Source organism: Aulostomus chinensis, chromosome 3 (assembly GCF_037954235.1).
Source record: "Aulostomus chinensis isolate RoL2024-O1b breed Wild chromosome 3, RoL_Achi_v1.0, whole genome shotgun sequence".
Taxonomy (NCBI): Eukaryota; Metazoa; Chordata; class Actinopteri; order Syngnathiformes; family Aulostomidae; genus Aulostomus; species Aulostomus chinensis.
Genome location: NC_141322.1, coordinates 26448099 through 26474327, shown reverse-complemented (window position 1 = coordinate 26474327; position 26229 = coordinate 26448099). Strand labels below are relative to the sequence as shown.

The window sequence follows — 26229 nt, the reverse complement described above, 5'->3', positions numbered from 1 at the left end:
AATTTGCAACTGAATGAGCCTCATGCATGACTGCTTTCTGATAAGGGGCCAAAGCTGGGATCGAGGCCCTGTATGTGAAGCAACGTTGTTCCCGGTACCAGAGGTGGTGGGAACCCATCAGTAATCCTTCATATTGTTATTTTTATTTTCCTTTAGATAAATGTGATGCTGGAGCCTATCCCAGCAGCCTTCGGGCGAGAGGCGGGGTTCACCCTGGACGGGTCGCCTGTCCATCACAGGGCCAACACATAGAGACAGACAACCATTCACACTCAAAGTCATACCTACGGTCAATTTAGAGTATCAATCAGCCTCGTCCCCTCTTGATGTCTTTGGACTGTGGGAGGAAGCTGGAGTACCAGAGAGAAACCACGCAGACACAGGAAGAACATGGAGACTCCACACAGAAAGACCCCGTGCTCCAGCCGGGGCTCGAAACCCGGAACCTTCTTGCTGTGAGGCGACAGTGCTGACCACTGCACCGCTGTGCCGCCCCGTGTTTATTGATAGAAAACATAAAAACAAAAATAACACGCTAAAACTCTGAGGAATTCTGATAGGGTTCCCAACAACACGAGCCACCGTTACTTCACATACTGCCCAGCTCGCTCCCTCGGGCTCAGGCCCCTAAATTACTAGCAGTAATAACATCTTGGTGCGGAATTCTTTATAATCAAGAAGGTTACAACAGGCATCCATTAAATTGACACTACTAGACCATATATTTCCCTCTTACCAATCTTCTGAATGGAGACTTTTTCCTGTACATATATCTGTATCTATTATTCCAGAGAGTCGGCCCATCAATTACTCCCTCTGACATCAATTGCATCCTGTCTGAGTCACCTGTTCCTGAGTTTTTAATTGAATTCCTTTTCATATGTACCATTTATCATACCACTTTGCAAAGGTGGAGAGGGATGACCCAAGGTCCTGCTGGAGGACCTTGAAGGAGAGACAACAGCATAGTGTCATCTTAACAAGGAAGCTGTCATCACAAGCGCTTCTGCAGCTGTCGTAAGGCTTTGATGTTTCACTATAGCTTTGTTCTTCAACCATTGTAATGGTTGAAATTTACACATTATTATGGATCATTTCTCATTATTTGGTTGTAACTCTTTGGCAACGCATAGAAGGGAAGACAACATATAAACTAAAGAGAGGAAGACATGGACGTGACAATGATTCGGGAGAATAATCCGAAGGGGAATAATTGGCAGGAGTACTTGGCAGTGGAGAAACAGAGGCTTCAGAGAGAGAGAGAGGACAGAGGCAAAAATAAAGAAGGAAGAAGACAAGAAGAAGAGAGAACAAAAGATGAGAGAGAATGATGGAGCAGGAAAAAAAAAAGAAGCATATCCAGGTACAGTACACCAAGAGAGAATAAAAAGAAAAAAAACAACTGGAATGGAAAAAAAAGTTCCAACTCAGACAGAGAAGGATAGTGAACGATGTGACAGAGGGGGAGGAAAAGGAACAACGAGAGAGAGAGAGAGAGAAGGAAGATATCGAGCGATGAGTGAGAGAGACAGGAAATTGAATGGCAAGTGAGAAACAGGAAACAAATTGGACATAGAGATAGAGAGAAGGACATTGAACGACTCAAGAGTGACAAAGGAAACTGAGCGCCTTAAAAGGGAGGAAATTGAACACCAAGAGAGAGAGAAGGAGGATATTGAACAAAGAGTGAGAGGAAGAGAGGAATTTGAACGATTCAAGAGGAAAAAGGAGGAAATTGAACGGCAGGAAATTGAACGGCAGGAAATTGAACGACAAGAGATAGAAAAAGAAGGAAATGAATGACAAGTAAGAGAGACAGGAAATTGAATGGTGAATGAGAAACGGGAACCAAATTGAACAAAGATAGAGAGAAGGACATTGAAAGACTCAAGAGTGAGACAAAGGGAAGAGATGAAGCTGAACAACTTCTGAGGGAGGAAACTGAACAACGAAAGACAGAATAGGAAGAAACTGAACTACAATAGAGAGAGGAAACTGAACTACAGCAGAGAGAGGGAGGAAATTGCAAGACTTGAGAGAGATCAAGAGGCAATGTGACGAAGAGAAAGAGGAGATGGAACAACTGAAGACGGAGAGAGGGAGGAAGTTTAAACACTTAAAGAGTGGGAGGAAATTGCAAAATGAGAGACAGAAGGATACAATGGCACGACGAGGAAGAGAGAGAGTGAGCGGTAACTGAAAAACAAGAGAGAGGGAGATCGCACTTCTCAAGAAAGAGTGGGAGGACAAGAGACAGGAGAAAGTTGAACGATGAGAGAGGGAAAATGCACGACTTGTGAAAAAGTGGGAGGAAATGGAACATTGAAAGAGTGAGAGAGAGAGAGAGAGAGAGAGAGAGAGAGAGAGAGAGAGATGGAGAGGAAATTGAAACAAGAGTGAGAGGAACCTCTGTTGCAGTCCAGTGGCTTTAGTTAGTTTTGTGTCAGGGTTGTTCCAGCTTTTTTAATGTATGAAGATGATTTTATGACAACTCTACATGAAACAACTTGAGAGACAGAGAGAGAGACAGAGAGGAAAAGTGCAGAAGTCCAGAAAAAAAAGTCAGAGGAAATGGCATGATGAGAGAGAAGGGGAGGAAACGGAACAACTGGAGAGAGAGAAAAGAAACGCACCACTTGAAAAAAAAAAAACAGTTGGAGGAAATGGCACGAAGAAAGAGAGAGGGGAAGGAAAAGAAACAACTTGTCAGAGAGAGCGAAAAAGAAACAACTCAAGAAAGAGAGGAAGGAAAAGGATCAACTTGAAAGAGAGAGAGAGAAAATGGAGTGATGAGATGAAGAGAGGAAGGAACTTGAATGAGGAGAGAGAGAGGGAGAGAATGCGTACGGATGCTGTCAATAAAAGTAAAATGAAAACTTACTTTTGGTGGAAATGCATCTTTATAGAAAAACAATTTTGATAGCTAAATTCAAAAATCATCAACAAAACAATGCTGTAAACACAAAAAGGGAGTTCTGCGTATCATAAAATTTGCTCTGATAAACAGGAAACCTGGCTGAAACGGTCCGTCACGGCCCCTGAGCCTCTGAGCCGAACCTGGTGCAAAACTGAAAAAAACAAAAACTGACACCACGGCACAAAATTCTACAAAATGAAAAAAAATGTACTTTTTCAGTCCTCTTAGGAAGTTTTTCTGTTTTGGACAGAAATTCTGACCCATAGCGTAGATACGCTACACATGAAAAGTTATCAAATTAAATTTTATAACCCCCCCAAAAAATGTTAAACAGGTTAAGAAAGAAAATAATGTTAAAAAAAAAGATATAAGTGCAAGAAAAAGTGCAGGCCTATGTTATTTCTCACCAGTACCAACAGGAAAAATGACATGGGGGATTTTTACTGAATGTGTGTGTTCAGTGGTATTGCTGCATTGTACAGAACAGTGGGAAACATTTTACACACTTCTCAGGTGCATAAAAAAGCTAGAAACCTGCTGCGTCCAGCAGCCAGCAGCCTCTCCGTGTACCGATGGCACGCTCCACCAGTGCATGTCAGTTTCTGGTCACGAGCCCCCTCCTGCTGAGTCGAACAGCTGGTCAATGGTCTCATAAGCCTTCGTAGAAGAGGATAGCCCCGATCACGTAAATTAAAAGTTGGACTCACGCTGAAAGGAAAGAATGCAGACTTGCCGATCTCCAGCAGCACCTTGATCCACCGAACTGCTGCGGCATGAATGGAGAGTGGGAGCCCCTGACCAGCGGCCAACCGCTTTCAAGATGGATTTTATATATTATATTTGGATGTTGATGGAATGGAAATCATTTCCTTTGAGAGCGGAGAAGGATTTAGAATTGGTGCCTTGTAGGGGTGGAGAAAAAGATCGACTTAAAGATGCATCCTGATTCTTAATTAGATGATTAATGCATCAATGCAGAGAGTTGAATAAGTAATGAATTTTTTTTAAGTCATCCTAAGGCAAATGAATGAAACTATGCAGACTCTATGTCATTAATGGTGCTTCAGCTGTCTGTGAGCTTGCGCTGTTCATCACACACATACATACATATACACACACACACACACACACACACACACACACACACACACACACACACACACACAGAGTCACCAGTTAAGAGGCTGGAGTGGAATCAGGTGAAGTAAAAGATTTAGCTTTACTCAAGTGGACAACTCGATGCTCCCAACTGAAGGAGCAAAGAAAGCTTTGCAAGTAGCAAGTAGCAAGTAGCAAGTAGCAAGTAGCGTAAAAACCTTAATTATTCCGACCACCTGTTCTCCAGAGCGGTGGTTTTCCCACTGCTTTGGCAGTAGTGAACTGTTGCTGTACGAGCCAGCTGCAGATAAAGGCGTCTGTAAGGAGCCCAGCAGCAGCTTTGTTTTGACACAAATATTAAAAGGTGACAAATTCACGTAAACGTGGCTACGGCCTCGCTGCCTTCCAGCCAGCAGCAGCGGCAGGAGCAAGAATTCTGTCTGAGGGCCGTTCTCCCAATTCTTTTAAAACTTCAGTGACGATATTATGTTCATTTGGGATTGTTGATAGATTTCCTTTGAGATGTAAGTGTAAACTGCACCATATAATTAATTACACACAGTTGTAAGGAAACAGATTCAAAACAAAACAAAACAAAAAAAGGAAATAGAATTTTTTGATTATAGAGATAATTGAAATCTGTTGACAAATGCTCATTAATTTTCACACTCTGTTCCCTGATGTGCACTGGGGGGTCTTGCAATTAAAAAAAAAAAAAAAAAAAAATTATGCCATTATCATTTTAAATGTTAACTTTTTTGTGCGCTCACAAAGTACATCCCATTTTTTGTGATTATCACTGTTTTAACAGTAAAAACAGCATGTTAACGTCCGTGTAAACAGATCTGAATGATCAAAAGCGCATGTACATGTTGACCTTAAGAGCCAGCAGGAAGTATGACAGTGAAACTGATTCTGCTGCACGCGCAATTCAAAGATCAAATCTGTTCATATGGAAAACTCACACGCGAGGCTGAAACATGACAATACAATTAAGACGACAAGCTCACAGCCACCGCGAGTAATTCATCAGTCCGGTCAGTCCACACAGATATGATCAGCACCTCTGATCATCAGTTCTCCCAGTCAGAGGCGCCATGACAGCTGCTGAACTGTTAGAAAACTACCCTGTTTGACTCATAAAGCCCCGTCTTTTACCTTGTGACTTATTACACTCAGGAACTGGAGTTTTTATCTGCAGCTGCTGCTGTTTGCACTCCTCAAGTGATTTATAACCCGATGAGAACCGGGATACCATTCAATAAACTAAAGCTAGATCCAGTAATTCAACATGCAGAAAATGTCATCATCCAGTTTAATAAAACCTCAAATGCATATTTCATTTTTATGGCAGGACTATTATTTAAAGTGCATTGCAAATACGTAAGTTCTACAGTATCCCCATGCAATCATGAAATAAAAGCAACATTTATTTAAATTATGTATTTGACAACCATATAAATAAAGATATAAAGAAAGCTGAACAGTCTGGAAACAATAACATGTAACAAATCAAGAGAAGTGGTATTATAGGAGAGTGGGAGCTGAGGGCATATGAGAGGAAAAAGCAGCCCCCCGGAAAAACCAGCACATCGTTATTAAAGAACACAAAGTCAGAATATCACTCACACTAACTTTAGGACTTCGGGGCGAGTTTGGCTTTCCTGTTAGGCTGAGTTATGTGTCTGTAGGCGAAAAACACACAAACCCCAGGGAACTGAAGTAATGACCCACTAGTTGTGAGGTGACAGTGCCAGTGAGCCACCATGCCACCCTGAAGCACATCTCACGCAATCTACATACACTACTTTCCATGAGGACATGGGGGGGGGGGGGGGGGTGTCCTGTGACAGTCTATTTAAAGTATACAAACACGCTTTACATGAGATTCATTTTATGGTGACGATGCAAAGCATTTCCAGCACATCCACTAATGAGATGTCCTCTCTACAACTAAAACCTTCAAATATTTTCATGCAAAATCAAACCAACTCCACCCAATTCAACAGCTGCATCCCCGGAGGAAGCCGATCCTGTAATCGACTCTTCAAACAACAGTTTAATGACAGTAAGATTTAATGCAGCAGTGTCATGTAAAGATCAACGATGTAGACGAAAGTTATATCATGTGTGGGGCAAAATGCATCATGGGTATCTGGCAAATGAGAAAAGAAATAAAAGATAGAAGAAATTAGTAATTACTTTGATAAAATCAGAAAAGCGTGTATACATATATATATATCTATATATCTATATATAGATAGATATAGATATAGATATAGATATATGCGTGTGTGTGTATACATATACACACACAGAGATATATATTTATATATATATATGTATGTACTGTAATTATTTCTTTAATGAGATCCAGAAAAGAGAGAGGGCCCCTCGTGTACCCACTGAAAAATCCAGGCGTTTATTTATTCATAGATTTAATAAAGGAGGTCTTTACAAAACAATAAAACAATACTGCTGAAACACAGGAAACCCACTAGAGCATAAGAACAAATTTAACTTAAGAGGTAGACTGCAAAACCAACAGCTGGTGCCGTCTTCACAGGCCATAAGTCCCAGCACTAAACCCTCCAGAGGGGGAACAAAGAAGGTTATATGTAGGGTAACACACAGGTGGATGAGATGACACTGATAGATGAGCTCTTCTTCTTACTGGATGGAGTGACCTCTGCATGGAGCTCCTAAGGGAACTCCAGGTATGGTTGACTTGCATTTACAGTTTCACCATAAGCGTCAAATTCACACCGTGATAGGGCGGAAGCTGTTGTGCATACACTTAGATATCAAGTGTCTATTTTCAACAGACAACGGCACAGCGAATAAAGTCATGCTATTGCTGAAGTTTTAAAATGAAATGGGATGGTGTACATCCCACCTGAGGTTTCACAATCCTCGGGAAACAAGCACACCGAGCTCTACTTGGTTCTGCATACTGATGTGTTTCCTGTAAATACAGGAAGCAGGGAAGGGATTTGTCATGGATATTCTGCTAGTGGCTGCATGTAGAGATGACTGAAGCAAACCGGTCTGGCTTTTTGTGGCAGTAAAGTTAAGAAATTTCTGCGAGGCGCTCCAGATATCGCACGGAGAACAGGGCATAGATCAGGTTCACGGAAGGCAGCAGGGACCTTCCCTTTGACCTTCACCCAAATGTTTTCTTGTAGTCCTGCTAACAGGCAGACAACACCAAAACCGCAACCTCCTGAACAGAGAAGACAAATCCATGACAACTGTAGGTAACCTTCCTCGTTGAGGTTTTCACTAATCCCGGTGTGCTGATTAATGCTTTGATTCACGCCAACCGAGTGTCATCAGTGCAGCTGAGCTGAACGCCACTCGTCTGAAGCAGCTCTCCTGTCACTTTCCTTTCTCGTTACAGGCATTTTAGTGTTAATCTTGAGTGTAACCTCTGCTTCACAGGGAGATAGAGTCTCACAACATTTGTTTGAGGTTAAAGTCTGACACTCCCCTCTGGTGGAGAGCTCTGCCCGCTCTCTCGGAGGCAGCTGTGAGAGACCCCCACGGGCACGCTGCAGAATAATCAGTGTCCTGAGAGGGAGAGACTGCTCTGCATGATCAAAGGATAAGGAGGGCATGAGTGAAAGAATTGAGACTTGTCTTTTATCTGTGAATGAAGGAGATGTAAAATTGATATTGATTAATGTTGAAAGGAGAAGTAAGGTAGAGCAGAAACCCATCTCACAAGCTTCCTTTTTCTGGAGCTTATTAATGATCTGAGGGAGCAGCAGCAATGCAGATAACGCAAGCATGTGCTTTGCTAAACTGCTTATCCTCCTCAGGGTTGCAGGAGGCTCCAGCCTAGCGCTGCATGCACAGGAGCTTCTTTTGTGTCAAATACAACACAGTGTTTTTATCCAGCCGAGGATTTTACGTTTTCACCTGCGTCTTTTGGTGCGGTTGTTTATCTGTTGGCAGGATTACACTGAAATAAACCGGGTTGGTTTTCAGGGGATGTCGTGAATGGGTACAACATAAACTAAGAGAGTGCTCATTACATTTGAGGGCAGAGCCAATAAACTTTGGCACTGGCGCTATGCACTAAGGTGCCCTTCTAGTTGAGTAAATAACTGTGATCCTTCCAACTAACGTCGTAATTCAAACTGGGGTCTTTTCTGTCCTTTACTCCTCAGATATCGACGTGATCGCTCCAACAAAACAAGAGCCAAGACGTTTCATTTTATAGGGTTTTTGGCTCAAGGAATAAATATTAATTACAGCTAAGTGACTTTTCTGGCTCCAGTTGTTGAACACTTAGGCATTAAAACATCTTTGTGCACTTATGCTTAAGGTTTCCAGTATTTTGCAAGATGATTTAGTTCATTTTAGCAGAACCTAGAGAGGGATATTGCAGGATGATAGCCACAGACCGTCATGCTAGGTGAGGTGAAAGAATGTTAGGACTCCACGGTGGCGGCGAATCATAATTCATAATTTTTTAAGAGACATTCAAAAAAAAGTTTTAGGAGTTCACCAGCCTGATTTCTTCTGAAGGGCCACTACTGACTCCAAAGGCTGGTTCTGTTCTGGTTTTAGCCTTGACCCAGATAGCACCAGTTTGTTGTCCTAGTGCGATTATGTCCACCCAAATTCATATGAATGGTTTGGGCAAAATATTAGGAACACCTTTTAGTCCAATTCAACAACACAACACATTACAGCCTCCGCAATGCTAAAGAGAACTCCCATCTCATTAAACACCTGGGCGGTGCCCTTTGTCTTCAAATGATGCTGAAAGAACCCTTCAGGCCTTGCGGGGAGGTTTGCAAGAAACAGGATGTGATGGTGGAGGGAGGGGAAGAGTGACTTTTGCTACAGTCATTAAAAAAATGTACAGTGGTTCCATGTAGAAGACTTAACGATGTAAGAGCGATGTACATTTGCTTTTCCACATGCAAGATTCATATTTCCAACATTGTTTTGAGTTGTTATTGTAAATGGAGCCGAAACACCGGAGCTGTGACGCAAAACTGTATTAGGAGATGAATAACTCTGCTTTTATAAGGTGGGATCTACCAAGTCCCCGGGTGCACAGGTGGAGTGAGTCAGTGAAAGGTGACCAACCACAGTGGCTCAGTCTGTCTTATGAATAGAAATCCCCAGTTATTCAGCCTCAAGATTCGATTTTTGTCGATGCATATGAAACAAAACATCATATAATGTTTTAATAAGATGAAAACCAGCACATTCAAAAAAAACCAAAACCCTTCAGTACAGTTTGTACATAACACACGAACAAAGAGAGTTAGGTAACTCCAAAATAAACACGCCTTCATCAAATGCATGCCTAAAATCCTTACCATACAAATAATGACTCCACAAAAATACAGGTCTGAGGTCAGAGTCAACCTGAGGACCAAGAGGTGCCAGGGTTTTAAGGTTATGGATCAATGCTGCCCCTGCTCTCATTAGAAATGAATCTACGTCACCCCTCTTCCTTCTCAGTGCCCTCACAACACACAGGAGAAAGAGGCTGATTAGTTTGTGGAATGCTGAAGTGAGCAGTGCCTGGGTCAGGGATATTGTTCCGTCTAATGGAAGTGTGATGTTCTTCACTGGGGACAATTAAGTTAATACACCACACCTCCAGTGGCACATGTAAGAATTCCTTTAATTACTAGTTTTCCAAGCCCAAATGGGCGAGTTGGAGATAATGATGTGTGTTAAGTGTCATTACATTGGGGGCAGGATCTATCGTTGCAATTAGGAGCAAGTTCGTGCTGTGGAGACCCTGAAAGGGGGGGACACAGCTGGAGGGCTACAGAGAAGGCTTTGCCTGGAAACCCATCTATCCTGAGAATATGTTTTCTTTAAATATTAACTGAGAAAATGAAGGGCTTCCCCTTTTTTTTCCTGGCCATCTATTAAACAATTCTCAGTTTTGAGTTGATCTTGTGAACCGTGTTATTTATCTGAATATCATTAGACCCCCTCCTTTGAAATTCCTTTGCAACTGTTCTTTGAAGTGCGAGGATGACAGCGATCTGCCCTGAGCAGGGGTTTTGCAATCAGTGGGTTTTTCTTGTAAGTCAGAGTCTAACAACACTCTGACATCACCCTGGATAAATACGACATACAACAAGACCGATAATGTTAAACTTTCCTGTAAAATTGCTATGGTATTAGTACGTGTTTATAGGAAAACAAAACAAAAACAAAGACGTCATCTGTTTATCTTTCCCAGAAAATGCTACTGGACAAAAACTTGTTCTAAACAAAGGGGTAGAATATTTACCTTGCCTGGCATACAGGGTGTATGTGTTGGCGTCATGGGAGAGCCAAGGCCGTTCCTTCTGTCTGCAAGCGTCCTGGAGGAGGGAGTAATAATGAGTGAGGACTACCTCAGTCAGCCACAGTAATGATACAAGAGTTGGATGGTTCAGTTTCAGAAGTGCGTCGCGTCGTTGTAATGGGCATTGTAAAAATGTTCCATAGATTGGATGCCTCTCTCATGAGGTGCATTAGTAGAAAGTGCCTCAACAGCATGGCTGACTAAAAATGTATCCTCAGTTAATGGTTCGAAAGTCATCACAATCCTATCTATCACACACAGTAGGATGAGGGTTCTACTTTTGAAGAGTGGTGAGAACAGAGAGTTGGAGCCTGCTTGGGCGTACTAGGGGTTTTTGGTAGTTGATGAAAGCAAATTCTTTACTGTGATAAACACCAGTTTGCTGTGTAGGACATCCCTCACTACAGCCTTCAGATTAGAGCTGGGACTACAGGCCAAGTGCTGCCGAACACTGCAGCCACATCCCTTCTACCAGCCGCCCTCGTGCTACGAGCATTTATCAGACTTAAGATCGAGATGTGCTTGTCGCTCATCTTTGCTAAACTTTAAGTGTCTTACACTTTTTTGGGGGGGGGGGGGGGTGACTTTCATTTTGACTTTCATTACTGCATAAATAAGAAGTTTACAAGGCCAGTGTTCAGTGTCTCAGCTCTTCAAGTATGATCTGAAAATTGCCTTTTCACTTTGATGCTGTGTATCTCAACATAAATAGGAGCTGGCGTGATGCAGCCAGGGGTTACCCAGGGTAAAGGTTGTGCTTGGATGCGTGCTGCTTATCTTTCTCATCCAAAAGGTCCGTAGTATTTTTCCTCCTTTGGATTATGACTGTATATTTGAAGCAGTTCATATTAGCAGGATGGTAAGTTTGAGGACCAGGGAATCGTTGGCAGGCACATCAGTAAGAATTATTAGAATTAGCAAAAAATGCACTGTTGCATATTTGATTAGATTGAATAAAAACCCCATTTGGTCACAGAAGGAAAGTTAAGTTGCAATCAGTTGAAGACACTTAGAGTTGGTGAACTTTCCTGCTGTGTGACCATGTCAGAGGCCCCTCGAGTGCCCTTAACTCCCTCTCACCACCGTCTGGTGACCAGATTTGATCTGACAAAGGCCTTTTCTATATCCTCATAGTTTAAATTTAGCATGCATGTCCAAAACCGATGCTTAAGGGCAACCGTTGTAGTATTACGAGTCGTTTCACTGTCCAAACATTAAAGGTTTTCCAGTATTTCTGATGTACAGATACCCAGAGTAGAGGTGCAAAAAAAAAAAAAAAAAAAAAAAAAAAGTTAAAATATATAAGAACATTAATAAGAAGTGACAAGTAGATGTAGCTGTAAATTAAGATATAGAATCAAAAATCTGTGATGAAACAAAATATGCAGTAGAGGAGGAGGACGCATAGCATCAGTGTCAGATTAAGTTAAAACGCTTCCAACAGCCTTGGCAGGAAAAGCCTAGATGGCCTGTGGCCAGCAGCAAGCTGAAAAATAGGTCAAAGGTCTGAACCCACACACTGTCACAAAATGTCTTGTGTGACACGTCAGAGTGGAAGACACCCACACTTTGCTTCTGCTAATCTGAATGGGTTTCTCTGAAAGCAAAAAGCCAGCCTTGAAGATGTGTATGAGAGAGCCGACGTGCCAGGGAGGACTGAGCATGAGAGCTAGAGAGAGACAGAGAGAGAGAGGGAGATGGAGAGAGACGGAGAGGGAGACAGATGGAGAGGGAGACAGACGGAGGGAAAAAGGAAATGGTCTCATGAAGACAAGACAATACAAAGTTAGTGTGGGTGGCCTGCCAGGCCTCCAAGAAAAATATCACTCTCACACCCACTCGGAGTCGCAGGATTCCCGATGGCATAAGCATGTCAGCCAAACTGTGACAATCTCTGTCCAATCAAGGCCCTGTGGCCCTTAATTACTGAGCCGTAACCTCCAACAATAATTCATGCATTTCAAAAGCTCATGAGATAATTGGGGACATTAGAACGCCTCTGGACAACAGCGAGGAGCTCGAAATGTAGCAAATGAAAGATGCCTGACAGAAGGAGACCTTGGCTGATTTTTGGGTCCAGCTCTTTTCGGATTGAAGTGGCTATTGAAAATTGCTTGAACCCTGAGGGGACAGATGTTGCATGATAAATGACTATCTGATTTAAAATGGTATAAAAAAATATATGGGGCGCGAGTGTTAAGTCCAAAACTTTAACAGAAGCCAGTGAGCAAAGAAAGAACTTCTGAAACAAGAGGCCTCCTCACGATCATCGTCATTATTTCAGAAACCAATTATCATTATATTGTTTTACTCACTATCTGAAGACGTGACTGAGTTCATGACAAACACATTTGCAATTTTAAGATATCAAACACTTTGAAACGAAACGGAATCATTTATGGCACGTGTGTTTTTAACTTCAAATATCACACAGTTCATCTATTCGTTTTCGTCTTCTAGTAATTTTCAGGAAGAATTCTTCAATTCTGAGCCAGGAAAAGTGACAATCTCTGCAGAGAAACACCCATAATGTGATAATTAATTAAATCACTTAGTTTTACACCACAGGTAAGAAAATCATTAAGGATAATTATGGTAATTATACACCAGCCTTTTGGGAAACATTAATTAGAATGATTAGGTACAGAGCTGAACATGGATTTGTATTACAGGTTTCCTGCCGTCGCCCTGTTCAATGTTTGATCATATATGCAAATCGACATTTAAATGTTTAATTGAAAAACTTTCACACATTTTTCTTCATAATGTTCTAATTGATTTTTCAATCAAAATATGTGTTGTTCTAATATCACTAGATATTTCTTGACAGATTCCATCATTGCCGATTGAATGTTTACAAGGTCAAGCGCTGCAGCAGTAATGAGTCGTTTACTAATTGTCAAGTCCATCTATGCTCTGTAACATGGCGGGATTTTCTTGGTTTCTGGAGGCATGAGACATTTATCTTCAATGCTTTTGAAGACCTTTTTTAAGATAATTCTTAGCCACATTTCAAAGCAAACTCTTTTACGTATCTTTTTCTTAATCAAATATCGCAGGCTAATTGTGTGTTTTTCTGTAGGAGAGTGGTTGTTGGAGAGAGAAAAATTGGTCTGCATTTTGCCAGGCGTTATAAGTTGGTTTTTTCAGAGTAAGTTTGTCATTGGTTTGAAGATTTGTAACATCAGAAATTCAGACTTTGACACGGGAGAGCTTGACTCATTAAAACTAGTTTAAAAGACATATCAAGTCGATAAATGTTGATGGCAATTAAGACCTCAAAAATTTCAATGTAAGATTATTTCGTGAATTTTTAAGTTTGCTAATCTTAGGATACTTTTTATGGACCTGTAGACACTTGGTTCTGGTATATTTCTTATCAGGTTTGCTGTGTTTTTAAACTGTGTTGACAACAGTTCATTTCGATAACTTAACACATGCCGTCAAGTAATTTAGCACTCAACGGCAATGCTGCCAACTCCTAGGATGCACATCCCCCGCAGTGCACCTGTTAACTTGCAAAGCTTAACTCAATTCCATTTGACAGGTATATTAATATATTCGGCTCCTGGATTTGCTCTTCTCTGGTAATTAGTTTATTGTTAATCTTAACTGAACACACCTGCATTTTAAATTCTCTTTTCCCACATGCAACAAAGTAGCACGGAGGCACCTTGAAGCTTGTGACGAGGACGGCGGTTTGGATTGGCATGTTGTATCTCCTGCCTTGGAGCCCATTCCCTCAGAGCAATTAACAATTATAAAAACCTATGGAACATCCTGGGTCTGGATTAATAAACTCCTATCGCAAGTTATTACATTGAGCCTGTATGAGCGGATTATAACCATCCTGCAAATGTATGTCTCCATTTCCTCCACCCTTAATTCCTCTCTGCATGGCTTCCGAACACAATACAGGGAGTGAATTCATAGTCAAACGCTGTCAGGCAGGTTGGGATTATCTGATTCATTAAAATTGCAACACGTGGCTTATGTATCTGTATATATCAGTCTGCGCAGTTGGTAATGGGAAATGGCAGGCGAAGTATATACGTACAAGATAATGGCACAGACGTGTAGGTCCAAGACCTAATGTTTACAAAATCACTCAGAGGGAAATCCATGTATTCCGGCTGGAGCGACAAGAAAGAGATTTTGTTTTTAGCTGATGAGATTTCCCGGAGGAGAAAACCTTGCACTCCAGATATTGGAATTGATTTGCTCTTCAGCGGCGATCCAGATATTTACCTTCTAGCTAATTGCAAGAGGCAAGACCCATTCAGTGAAGAAAGAATAAAACTCACCAAGGAGCAATGCATTTTCTTCTATTCCTTTTGGACTGACACACCACACCCTCCATTTAAAAGGTTCAAGTCATTCCAAGCGGTTTGCACAGAATTGTCCTGTCAAACTTGATCTGTTTTCCAAACTGGGAATGACACAGGAGAGACGTGTTGAAGAGATACGGTTAAGTGACTGCTGACAAAAACAACCCAGCGGGTTCAGTAACTGTTCTTCAGCAACCAATTATCCAACAATGAAGTTGCTTTTCAAGATGCTCTCTTCAAAATACATAAAACACATAAATAAGCTGGGAGGGATGATTAGAACTGACTGTGCCGATTCAAACACACACGCATGGTCTCGTTCACGCCGCGAAATAAAACTAGAACCCTTTTTTTTCCCGGACGTTTTGAATGCAAATCAGTGTTTTTACAGAGGGATGGCGAGTGATGTGTCTCAACAAGTCTGTCTGTGTCTCACAGATCAGGAGCGGATAGGAAAGGACTCCAATTACGAGCAGGAAGGAAAGGTGCAGTTTGTCATTGACGCCGTCTATGCAATGGCTCATGCGCTGCACAACATGCACCAGGAGCTCTGTCCAGGAAAGGTGGGCCTCTGCGCTAAGATGGATCCCATCAACGGCACTCATCTGCTCAAGCATATACGACGCCTTAATTTTGCAGGTGAGTTTCGCTCAAACTGAGTTGCATGTTTGCCCCGACTTGGCTCTGACCATTTAAAACCCTCAAGACCAGAATGACAATATGCGAAGGTTTCGCCTTTTGACTTGAAGCTGACATTACTAAAACTGCAGCTGAGCACATAACTAGCACATCACTGAGCTCTAAACATAAACTGTTGCACTCACAATTGAATGGAATTATTGAACAGCTGATTGACATTTACAGGAGTCAGCAGTTTAGGGATCGCTAAACTCTGCAGTTACATTTTAATGATGTTTGGGTCCAGTCAGGTTCAGCCAGCTGGGCTAGCCTGTCGTTACATGGTGCATTCAAGTGCTTTTAGTCTAAATATATAGGGGAACAAATTTAAACTAATGATGGAGCTAAGTGTTTGATAATAACATCATATTCAGTGCCTAGGTTTGTTATTTACATGAAAGTGCTTGAACACACTGTGGCTTCAGCTGCTGTGGAGATTATATTGTTTATACATCTGTGCTGTCCGCCTGGGTGATGTTTAAATCTGCTGTTTAAGTTCTTCTTCGTGTTTCATTCCCCTTTGCTGCTTGTGTCTTTAACTCTCTCCATTAATTGTTGGCCTTTTTCGACGTTTTAATTTGAGTTAGGCTAAACAACAAGGGCCTGACAGCCAGCACGAGCTCATGGATTCCTCTTACACGACTAGCGTCGGGTTCAAGTTTGGAGAATAAAAACTCAACGCTACCGGATTTGGATGCTACTGGGGTTTGGAGAAAAAAAAATGCAACCCTGGCCTACTTCATATCTGCACACAGGGAAGTGGATGGAGTGGGGAGCAAGGCTGCTGTTAGCATGCTACAAAGAAGCAAAACTGGAGCTCCATCTGTAACTGGTTGTCAGAGGTGGATAAATTGCAAAATACATTGCAGTTCTCATACATAATCAGCCTCTCCTCGCTCTTCCCTCTACACACAAATGAACAAGAGATAGAAACGTCCCACAGTGAGTTTCAGAGTAACTGAACATCAGACAAAAGGCAAAATCAGTGTACAATAATCATCGTACATGGCAACATCGAAAGCACTGAAATATGAAGGGATTCGGAAGATGTTGATGGCACAACAACATGTTTTCTTGTTGTCTTTATGTTCCATTTCCTGTATTGGTGAACTACATCCCGCTACCAGTCACATTTGCTTTTAGAGAGAGGGAATTTAAGACTATTATAACTCTTTAAAGTCTTTGAGGATGCCGTGTTTGTACGGATCAATTGTTCATTTGAGCTCTTGCTCGCTGAGTTCATTTTTCATTCTTAAATCTACTTCTTGTTGGCCACTGGCAGAATCTCAATTAAATGTTTGATATCTGAGAAGTAAAAGGAAATATTTCCCACCAAAAATCTGAATGGATAATTTATCTACAGTATTGACTAACGGTATTTAGCCTGCACAACAATCAGAGCCCATTAAAAGCCTTCTGTCAGATACGTCAGTGTCCATGACACCAACAGAGTCTCACTGCTTTAACTGCAATAAAATCCTTGTCCACGTGCTCTAATTTCATGAGCTGAATATCGAATTCATCGGCGCTTAATCTGGGCTGCTTTCTTCACACTAGCGTGTGAATAAATACGCAAAAATATGTACACCGGCATTTTCTAATCACACAAAAAGAGGAAAAAATGGCTCCGTGGGGGTTTTGCCTCCTGTTTTCTGAATCTCCTTAAATCTCTGATTTGTCCAGCCAAACAAATAGTCAGGTGAGCCCTCGGGCAGCTTTTTACTGTACACCAACGGGAGACACAAGCTACCAGTCAGAGGTCCCTCTTCACCATCTCACCACATACACGGAAAGACCAACAGAAAAATTGTGAATGATCGTCTACACTCGTTTTAAATCTGCATATTTTCTTAAAACATTGTAAGAAATAGTCTCCATCTGTGTTGGCTGAGATCGGAGGAACACATTTGTCACTTGCTGCTTGTATAAATAGATAAATGGATTGGGATGAAACAGCAATTGGGGTTTTTTTTGGTTGTTTTTTTTCTTAGGTTCGCCACGACGCTTCAGAGATTTTTACATTTACATATTGAGAGATATAACTGTTTATTTCTGTTTGAATGAATGTCACCATGACAACAACGAAGTCAATTTGTTTAATGTCAGGTGATTTTCTTCCTGAGGCACTCAAGTGGCGTTGTGAGTTGATTATTGCCGGGCGAGTGTGTATGGAATTAGTTAAGGCCGTAAGCAAACATGAGCACGAATCCTCTCAGCTTGTGGATGGAGTAATTGGGCCCTGACAGCATCCCTTTAGATGATATTCAACTTTTGTATGGCCTTTATGAACTACTTTCATCCGTGGAAAGCCCTTGATTATAATCCGACGTCTAGCTGGGAAACCTCGTTGAAAAAAAGAAACTGTCTCCAACCATTAAGATGCCCTTAAACTCCAACTGCACCATCTGAGCTGCTCAGAATCCAATAGCATGTGGGAAAAACAACTGATGCACTGCTGTTCACAGCATGCTGTGCAATGTTCAATTTCATTCCATCTTTTACTCCCTCTTGTTCCCCTTTCTCATTCTCTCGAAACCCTTTCCGACCCTACCTACCTGTCTATCTATTTATGCAAAAAAAACAAAAAAACAACCCAAAAAAACAACCAAAGTGCTGTCTCATGCTCAACAACGAGCTTCAATAGAGATCACCTTAAAATATAATTGTTGGTAGAAAAAGCACTAAGTGGTGCTCTTCATTAAGTGGTTTCAACAGTGTTTTAAACATGCAGTGGGGATATGATGCTGCGCAGCACAAGGCTCATTTGAGCTGAATTTCGTTCTAACCAAGCGAACTGTATTAATGTTACAACACCACCTGACCAGAGGGGTTGCCTTGAGGTTATGCTGCACTCAGTTTAATTGCATCAGCACACGCCAGTATATTGAACTTGTCTGGATATATAAAACAACCTAACTGCTGAGGCTGGACTTCCTGGACTGTGAATTAAATTTCAGACAATGATATTTGTTTGCCGAGCCCCAGTAAACACAAAAAGAAGTCATCCCTTTCTCCTTATGGCTATCGACTGATATTTATGTAAAAGTAGGTCATTTGTTTTTATTGTTGCGATGAATCATACTTGAGCCAGCAAGAATCTTTTGTTACACATTTCTGTTCATTGTCAGCAGATTCAAGAATCGGCTAAAAATAAGTCCCATTTCTCCCTCTGCAGAGGGAGCACATGCTCTCCAGTACCGCCGTATCCGTAGCAGATGGACCTTTCTGCGGTTGCACACTGTAATGAAGCTCAGTTGATAAAGGTCAAATGTCAGAGAGCATCTTAAAAAACAAGCTCAGTTAAAATTAGAGGCTCATATGGTGTCTCTGAAATGGACCATATCCAGAGTCGGGCCAAAGATCGCCTGACCTGCCTTCAGCTGGGTTGTGGTGCTGTCTCGCCGACCTGTAATGACCCCCACTCTCCCCATCAAACATGTGCGTGTTGCAGTAAAATCGGATCAGTGGAGGAGACCAGAGAGAGAGAGGGAGAGGTGTTTTTCACAGTCTCTTTCTGTTCCATTTGTACTTTTGTCACATCCCGGCGAAGCTTTTTGGTTTGAAAGTCTGTTTTTCTTCCTTTCCTGCTTGTACCTTAAGATTTCGTAACTCTTTTGATCAAATCACAGTATAATAACTTAAGAGAGGCTTTGCAGTCTGTACAGGATACAGTATCATTTGTCCTTAGATCATCGATTCAGATGATGAAAAACTACCCAGAAAACTAAGGAGAGCCAGAGGAGTGATCTCTGGCATGAAAGATGCCCCCACCCAAAAAAAAAAATGATACCACATTTGATGACAAAACATTTGGATACAGTACATGTGCATCTCCTCACTCCTGATTATTCTGTTTCGTAATAATGGCCGTTAACAAAACAAGGACGAATCAATAGTCAATTAGTAATTTTACGGGAGCTCCTTCAGCCACGAGTCACGGCCTGCTGCTTTTAAGCATCACTGACTTAAAGACACTCCGTCAAGTGAGGAGATGACACGCTCAGTCAAACCCAGTCAAGTTAAACCTACGCGCCGGCCATCCTACTGGCACGGTCGCAAAACCATTTATCTATGATATCTCACTCGACTGTCAGGGTTGAGACACAGGGGACACGGCAAGCTCGCTGATGACTGATAACCTTTTCGAGAGGATGAAAAGTAATCTGACGAAGGCATCTGCTTGGCCGGGAATATTCTTTCCACAGATGTATCTGAAGTTGTAGCCCTTTCTTTACTCCGAATCAACTTTTCAATTGTTCAATTTTACTTCCCTCAGGCAAACAGCTAAAGTAGCAGCTGACAAAGCTAAAGATTAAAATGCATTCAGTCCAGCGTTTACGTAGTTGTTTGACACTTTGGAGAGCCTCCCCCCCCCCCTTAACTCACACCTCTGCATTCAATGCGCGTACGAGTTTTTCAGACTTCAATAGAACACAACTGAATGACGCTTCCCATCGGTGTGTCATGTCTCTTGCTATTACATCAAAGAAAGTGTTTCTGCTTTGTCCCAGACAAAAAAAAAAGCAATGACCTTCCTGACATCATTCTCACCAGGGACAAAGCGAACTCTCAAGGTTTCCCATCTCTCGCTGTCCTCAAGCCTTTATTGTTGTGAAACTCTAAAGATGCTTCCTGTTGACTTTCTATTTTTTAAATCTAAAAAAAAAAAGTTGGTCTTTTCTTGGGATGACGTCTTGACAGTATGTATCTTACATGGTAAGATGGCTAGAATGAATAAATCATAGAGCAGTATCCACTTGCATCATCTGAGAGAACATCCAAATGTCTCCTTTCCAAACAAGGTGCAGCTGGAGCAAGATTCATAATCAGAGAATGCCCTTTACTTCGAATTTACATATTCCCTGTATCTTAGTATGTTTGATTAAGAGGACTCAAGCTTTAGTCTGTTGTTAATGCAAATTCACTTTACCCTAAACCTAAAAATAAACACGCGGGGACAAAGAAGTTGAAACACAGTGATTTTTGAATTATTAATCTATACATAATTTAGGTGATCGCATGGATTATGCACTCTACGGGTGTAGGAACCCCCCCCCCCCCCCTCGGAAAAAAGACCTTAAAGCAATAATGACAAAAGACCAGAGATACAATATTTAACATTATCATTCTTAATCACGCAGGACAAATCCAAGGGAACAAGATAATGTGAAATCACAGCAGTTTAGTGAGTTTCAACCAGTAACAGTGCAGGAAACACGGAGCCGACAAGGAGTAATGCAGCACATCTGGACAGTAAAATACTGGCAAATGATGATGATGCAGCTGCTAATGTGAGGGAAGGCTAGTGTTGATGCCAGGAATATGGCCAGTAGAAATGCAGGGGGATGATGATTATACAAGACTGGGTAATTGGGCCGACACCCACTAAAGACTCGTGTCAAAAGTCAGTAATGATACAGGGGATATATGCTGGGAAAAGCAGGAGAAATACTGATGAATGCAGTCAGAGAGAGCAGCAGGAGGGGAAAGTTACAGCTGCCCCCATCTATCAACGGAACAATGTCAAACTATTGACATGAGAGTGTGTGTGCTTGTGTGTGTGCGTGTGTGACAAACCAAACAGGGGTCACTCCTACAAAAGCTGACCTAAAGCAAGATTATTAAAGTTAGACTCTACGTTATGTTTCTGAGAACAATCATTGATTAAGGGCCTCTGGACATGGATGATGTGACTGTGTCTGCAGAGCTGCTGCCCTCTGCCTGTATTTCAATGGTTTTGTCTTGTCAGGAACTTTCTGGGTGGCGAGAGGGTGGCGATAGGATGCCCCCCCCCAAAAGACATTGGCGGTTAGCCTGCCCGAGGTGTGCCAGCCTGGATTTAGCTTGTGCTTACTTGCTGCAGGTGGGGCACGTGGGGGTATTCATGATGTCCGGGCTGGGGGGGTTAGGGTTAGGGTTGGGGGGAGGAGGAGCACAAGTTGCAAGCCGTGACTGACCATGCTGTTGACTCTAAATTTGTATATCATGCAGTATTATGTGTCTCCTCGGTACTTTAACTTTATTAGCAATAAACGGTGATTGAATACAGCATTTTTTTTCCTTCTTTTTGTTTTTAGAATTTCTAACATTCTAAAAATATCATTATTTTAATTGTGGCTCCAAACACATAAAAAACAAATAAAACTTGTAGATGAAACATACTGATTGATTAATGTTCACGCCGTTACAGACACAGAGGGACAGGGCCAAGTCACTTCAAGACAGAAGTGGATCGGTGGTAAATTCTGCATGACTGGCCTGTGTACAGGTCATTAAGCGTTAATGACCGGTGTAAAGGGCAGCAAGCAGTGCTGCCATTCACCAAGGTGTCCCGCTTGTGCATCCGTGCAGAACGAGCACATGTTGGATTAATGATCATACCCCGGTAATTCTGAAGGTGTGTATGTGCAGTGGGAGACGACGGGGGCAATACCACCATCATTAAATATTACATGTAATTACAAGCAGTCCATTAACCCTGACGCTCCCTGTGTGCAAAATAAAACTCCAACTCAACACAATGAACAAATAAGTTCTCTATAGTACACACATGTGAGCCCTCAGGGCACCTTGTCACATTAGTGCACAGCACCGGGCAGCAGGGGCAGAGGCCATTGTGGAGCTCATTATGGCCCTAACAAGTGAGGGGACCGTTCAGACAGTTTGTACCTCATGCCAGGTCGAATTCATAATCTCAGAATCAAACACGGAATTGGAGTCCCAGGTGTTTCGGGGTGTATGTTTTGCTATCATGACAACAGATATTCTGCTGCACTATGATGAAAAACTGGAATGTAGCAGACAAACACCTGATTCGAACAGTAAGGGACTGTTTGTGGTAGAAGGACGGTATTTAAAGTTTTTTCCTCTGCTATAAAAAGAGGGTGTGTGTGTGTGTGTGTGTGTGTGTGTGTGTGTGTGCGCGCGCTACAGGCAACGATCGAGGCTCTATCCAATAATCATGACAACAATCCAGTCCGTCATTGATTCATTTTCTCCATCATGATGTCAGTTTTGACAAACACTGTCAATGAGTGATTGTTCGATCTCAAACAGTACATTGATTTTTAGCTGCCTACAGGCTCCTACCTGAGCACTTAATCATCTCAGCAAACAATACAACTCTGGTACAGTTGAACGCACCGAGACTTATATGTAACATCCCGGATTACACCAAAAGCACTACAGGAAACAAACAACAATACCAGGAAGCTGAAATATAGGATGGGACTAATGAATGAGGGTTAGGGTTAAAAGTAAGAAAGTAAGAAAAACATCAGTCAGATCAACAGCTTATTTCCATCCATTTTCTATCCTGCTTATTCATTAAGGGTCGCGGGGGCTGGGGCCTATTGCTGCTGACATTGAGTGAGAGGCGGGGTTCAGCCTGGATGGATCGCCAGTCTGTTGCAGGTCCATCAGGAGCAACTAGTGGTTCAGTAACTTGCTCAAGGATGCTTGACATGGTCACCGGGGGACGTGAGGATCAAACCAGCGACCCTTCGGTTGCTAGATGGCCACTCTACCTCTGAGCTGTTTGTGAATTACTAAATAAAACTACCAATTAGAGCCCACGGCGATGCCAACTTCTGCTTCAGCCTACAAACACAAATCATCACTGTGGCTCCACTTGCTTTACATTGTGTGTGACTGATTGTTAAAATTGAACAGGGTCTGAATCGTCCTTTGTCGCATTCATCACTCCTTTGTTTCTGTCTGAATGTAGATAACATGCGTGCCTACCGTGTGCTCCCCATGACTGTGTGTGTATGTGTGTGTGTGTGTGTGTGTATGTGTGTGTGTGTGCGCGCGTAGCTAAACCACATGCTTGTGTTGCATTCTTCTGTGAAGGTCTTTCATTGGTGCATAAACATGATGTGCAGCAGGTCGATGTTGTTCCCGTTGATGACTCACTAGATTCACGCTGTGTTTCTGCTGGTTGCTCATTGATCTTCACTTCACTGTGAGATCAAATGTTAGCGCCAACTAGTCTCAGTGGGCGACTGGTTCCCAGTGGTGCGGCATGAGGTGAAATGATGTTTATTCACGCTGTGATACCAACTGGTCACTCCTCATTCCTGGCCCGGGAGGTTGTCTGTGAAAGGTCAAAGGCGACAGGTCCTGCAGGGCCCTAAGGGGGATGTGTTATGCTAGATTAGCAAAGTTATCTGCATTGATATTTACTGTCTGGCCATTTTTGTCCAGGTACGATGCATCTGGTAGCAGACGGAGGATTCGTCCCTGCTGTTGTCAGAGACCTTGGTGTAAAACTCTCTATTGTCAGAGTTTCAAGTTCTTTCTGGTCAGTTTTGTGTAGCTTGTGAAAAACTGCTATCACAAAACTGTTCTCTTTGATTTCCTTCTCAACCTTGCACCTGAGCCATTTGCTGCACATTTTCTTTTAGAGACTCTCACCTCGAGCAGCGAGACAGCCTGCGGCTCATTGAAGGACTTTTGACCAGCCTGTATTTCTGTGCTGAGTCTCTTGTCAGGCCTGAGACGCTGGATGCTGGTTTTGGGCCTCTGCTTCTATTCGTATGACGCTTTATTTGGCTTGGGGACGACTCCCGGACGTTCTCTTTATTCAGGGCCACAGTTCAACTCGAGCCTAAGTGTCTCTCTTTGATTCTGCCTCAGGTGTGTCACTGTGGTTGCAATTCTAAATTGCTTTAATTAAATCACTGAATAAAACAAAGTATGAGTCTCTTGCCTTCAAAAAAAACAGAAGTGATAGGATTTTTTTTTATTAATAAACCTCAGTTTGAGAGGTGCTTCTCGCTGAATCCTTGAGTCACTCAGTAGAAACTGAGCAGAAACTAAGTTTTCATCGCCATGGCAACCTCTTACTTATTATGAACCCTCCCAGCTGATGCAAATCAGGCATGCCAGTCATTTTTATGAAAAAAAAAATAGTTCAAATTCAAAATAGACTTGGAGGAATTTAGCGCTCTTCTGGTTTACTTCTGTTTTTACCACGATGATCCGCGCTCCTCCTGAACTCCTCTGAGCAATGGAAAATCAACCCAGAAAGAAAGAAACTAAAGCAAAATTTTCATTCCTTTGCATGAGTGTCATTTCCTGTTGTCCAGAACAGAGTTTTGTAGCTCTTTGTTTGATTCCCATTTAAAGAGCCAGCATCTGATTTATTATTATATTTTTCTAGTGCACATGCAGACTTTGAGGACATATTTGCTGATTTGGAGGTAAAGTGTATTGGATTACAGAGACTCACACGGATGATCGAAGCCTACATGTTTTATGCATCCACAGGAAGGACATTTGAGCTTCAGTTATAATCAGTTATACTTCACCTTGTCTCTGCTCCAAACTGCTGGTAGTGGTGCTGCTCTCATGTGTCTCACTCTGTCATACAGCACCGAGAGGACTTTTCTGGATGATAATAAATCCTTTTAAACTTGAACTATGTGACATTTGCTAAGACGGACCAGTCCTCTCCTAAACATCTGACTGGGCTATCATGTAACCGGTTCAGTGTCACAGTCACACTAATCTAATCCAGAGGCCATCAGGCTGTCAATGAATCTATTTTTTTTTTTTTATTTTCATTTAGATTCCAGGAGGGAGAAACAGAAATCAGGGAGTTTAGTCTGCTCAGCTGCCTCGGAGCTACGAGTGTTGTGTATCAGATATGTCAGAGCACACAAGTACCGCAGACCGAGAGAGAAAGAGAGAGAAAGATAGAGAGAGAGAGAGAGATGCTGCTTTCTCTCCCTCTCCTCTGCATGTCAGCAAAAATTGAATTTTAATACAGACTATATTTCATGTGTTTGGAAATGTAATGCTGCACCCTTTGGATGAGCTATCAGGAGGAAACCAAGCCAGCGTGTTCAGCCGTGTGACTTGGCTTCATGTTATTTTTTAAGATGACAAACCAACATATGATGGCAAACATATTACGTCTGTGGTCTAATTTACATCAATTTGTTATGTAAGAATTGGAAATATTGCCAAGCTCAAGCCAGGAGCCAAAAAGCTGGAGGGGATTTAAAAAGTTTTTCTATAGTAGCTAGAGGCTTCACTTTAAAATTGTTTGTTTTTTTTATGCATATTTTTGTAAGTATATGAGAGCATCCAACTAAGATTGTGATAAGGGGTGATGCGGTTGTATAAGATGAAATGAAGGACTGTGCGTCTTTAATGAGAGGGTGATTAACCCGTATTGTTGTCGTTTGAGGTTGCTCATCCCAGAAATCAGAGACTGTTAACATGCACACAGAGCCCCGAGCTGCACGCCGGTGCTCTGATTTGGTGAATTCACTCACCTTAAATGTTGGGGCTGATCTCTTACCATAATTGGGGTAGGTAACGGGTCGTCGACGTAGTGGTTCTTAACACAGACTGACATCCTCCCCATGAACCTGCCGCAACTACACATGCGCCACACACACATTCTTAGAACTGGACAGCACGCATGCAGACACACTCCTGCTTCATACGCTCATTTGGTTTGAACACGCATGTTTTTTTGATGTGTACACAATCTCAGTTTCATTCTTAGTTCATCTTTTTGAGGCTAAATTATAAGTTACCAGCAACGTAAACACTTCATAAAACATTAATGAACACTTTTAAATGACCTTTAACCTAATTTACCTTACATCAATGCAGGGTCACTATTTGGCAAGATGAAGTCATGCTATTCTACTGCATTTTTATCCATCGAGGTGAAATAGGTTATCTCATCTTGCTATACGCCACGTGAAAATGCAAAAAGTGGTACAGTGGTACCTGTTTGCCTGCGGGGTTCTATCTTGGAGCTATAAGGTGCCCTCTCTCCCCACCGCCCCCCAAAAAACATGCAAGTCGAGTAGAGACAAAATGGCGCCATCGTTGTGATGGTAAATGGCTGTTTTTCC

The 26229-nt window shown here is 42.1% G+C and overlaps 1 protein-coding gene and 1 long non-coding RNA gene across 2 annotated transcripts in view; one reads left to right on the top strand and one right to left on the bottom strand.

The window, feature by feature from the left end:
* LOC147268429 (uncharacterized) overlaps positions 1-26229 on the bottom strand; it is a 172319-nt gene that overhangs the window by 16593 nt on the left and 129497 nt on the right. The window contains exon 6 of the long non-coding RNA XR_015112146.1: positions 10290-10362. This is a non-coding gene — a long non-coding RNA (uncharacterized LOC147268429). The remainder of the gene's footprint in view (positions 1-10289; positions 10363-26229) is intronic.
* grm4 (glutamate receptor, metabotropic 4) overlaps positions 1-26229 on the top strand; it is a 174639-nt gene that overhangs the window by 129054 nt on the left and 19356 nt on the right. Inside the window, exon 7 of the mRNA XM_086199992.1 lies at positions 15113-15313. Within this exon, the coding sequence (XP_086056118.1) occupies positions 15113-15313 (201 nt within the window). The remainder of the gene's footprint in view (positions 1-15112; positions 15314-26229) is intronic.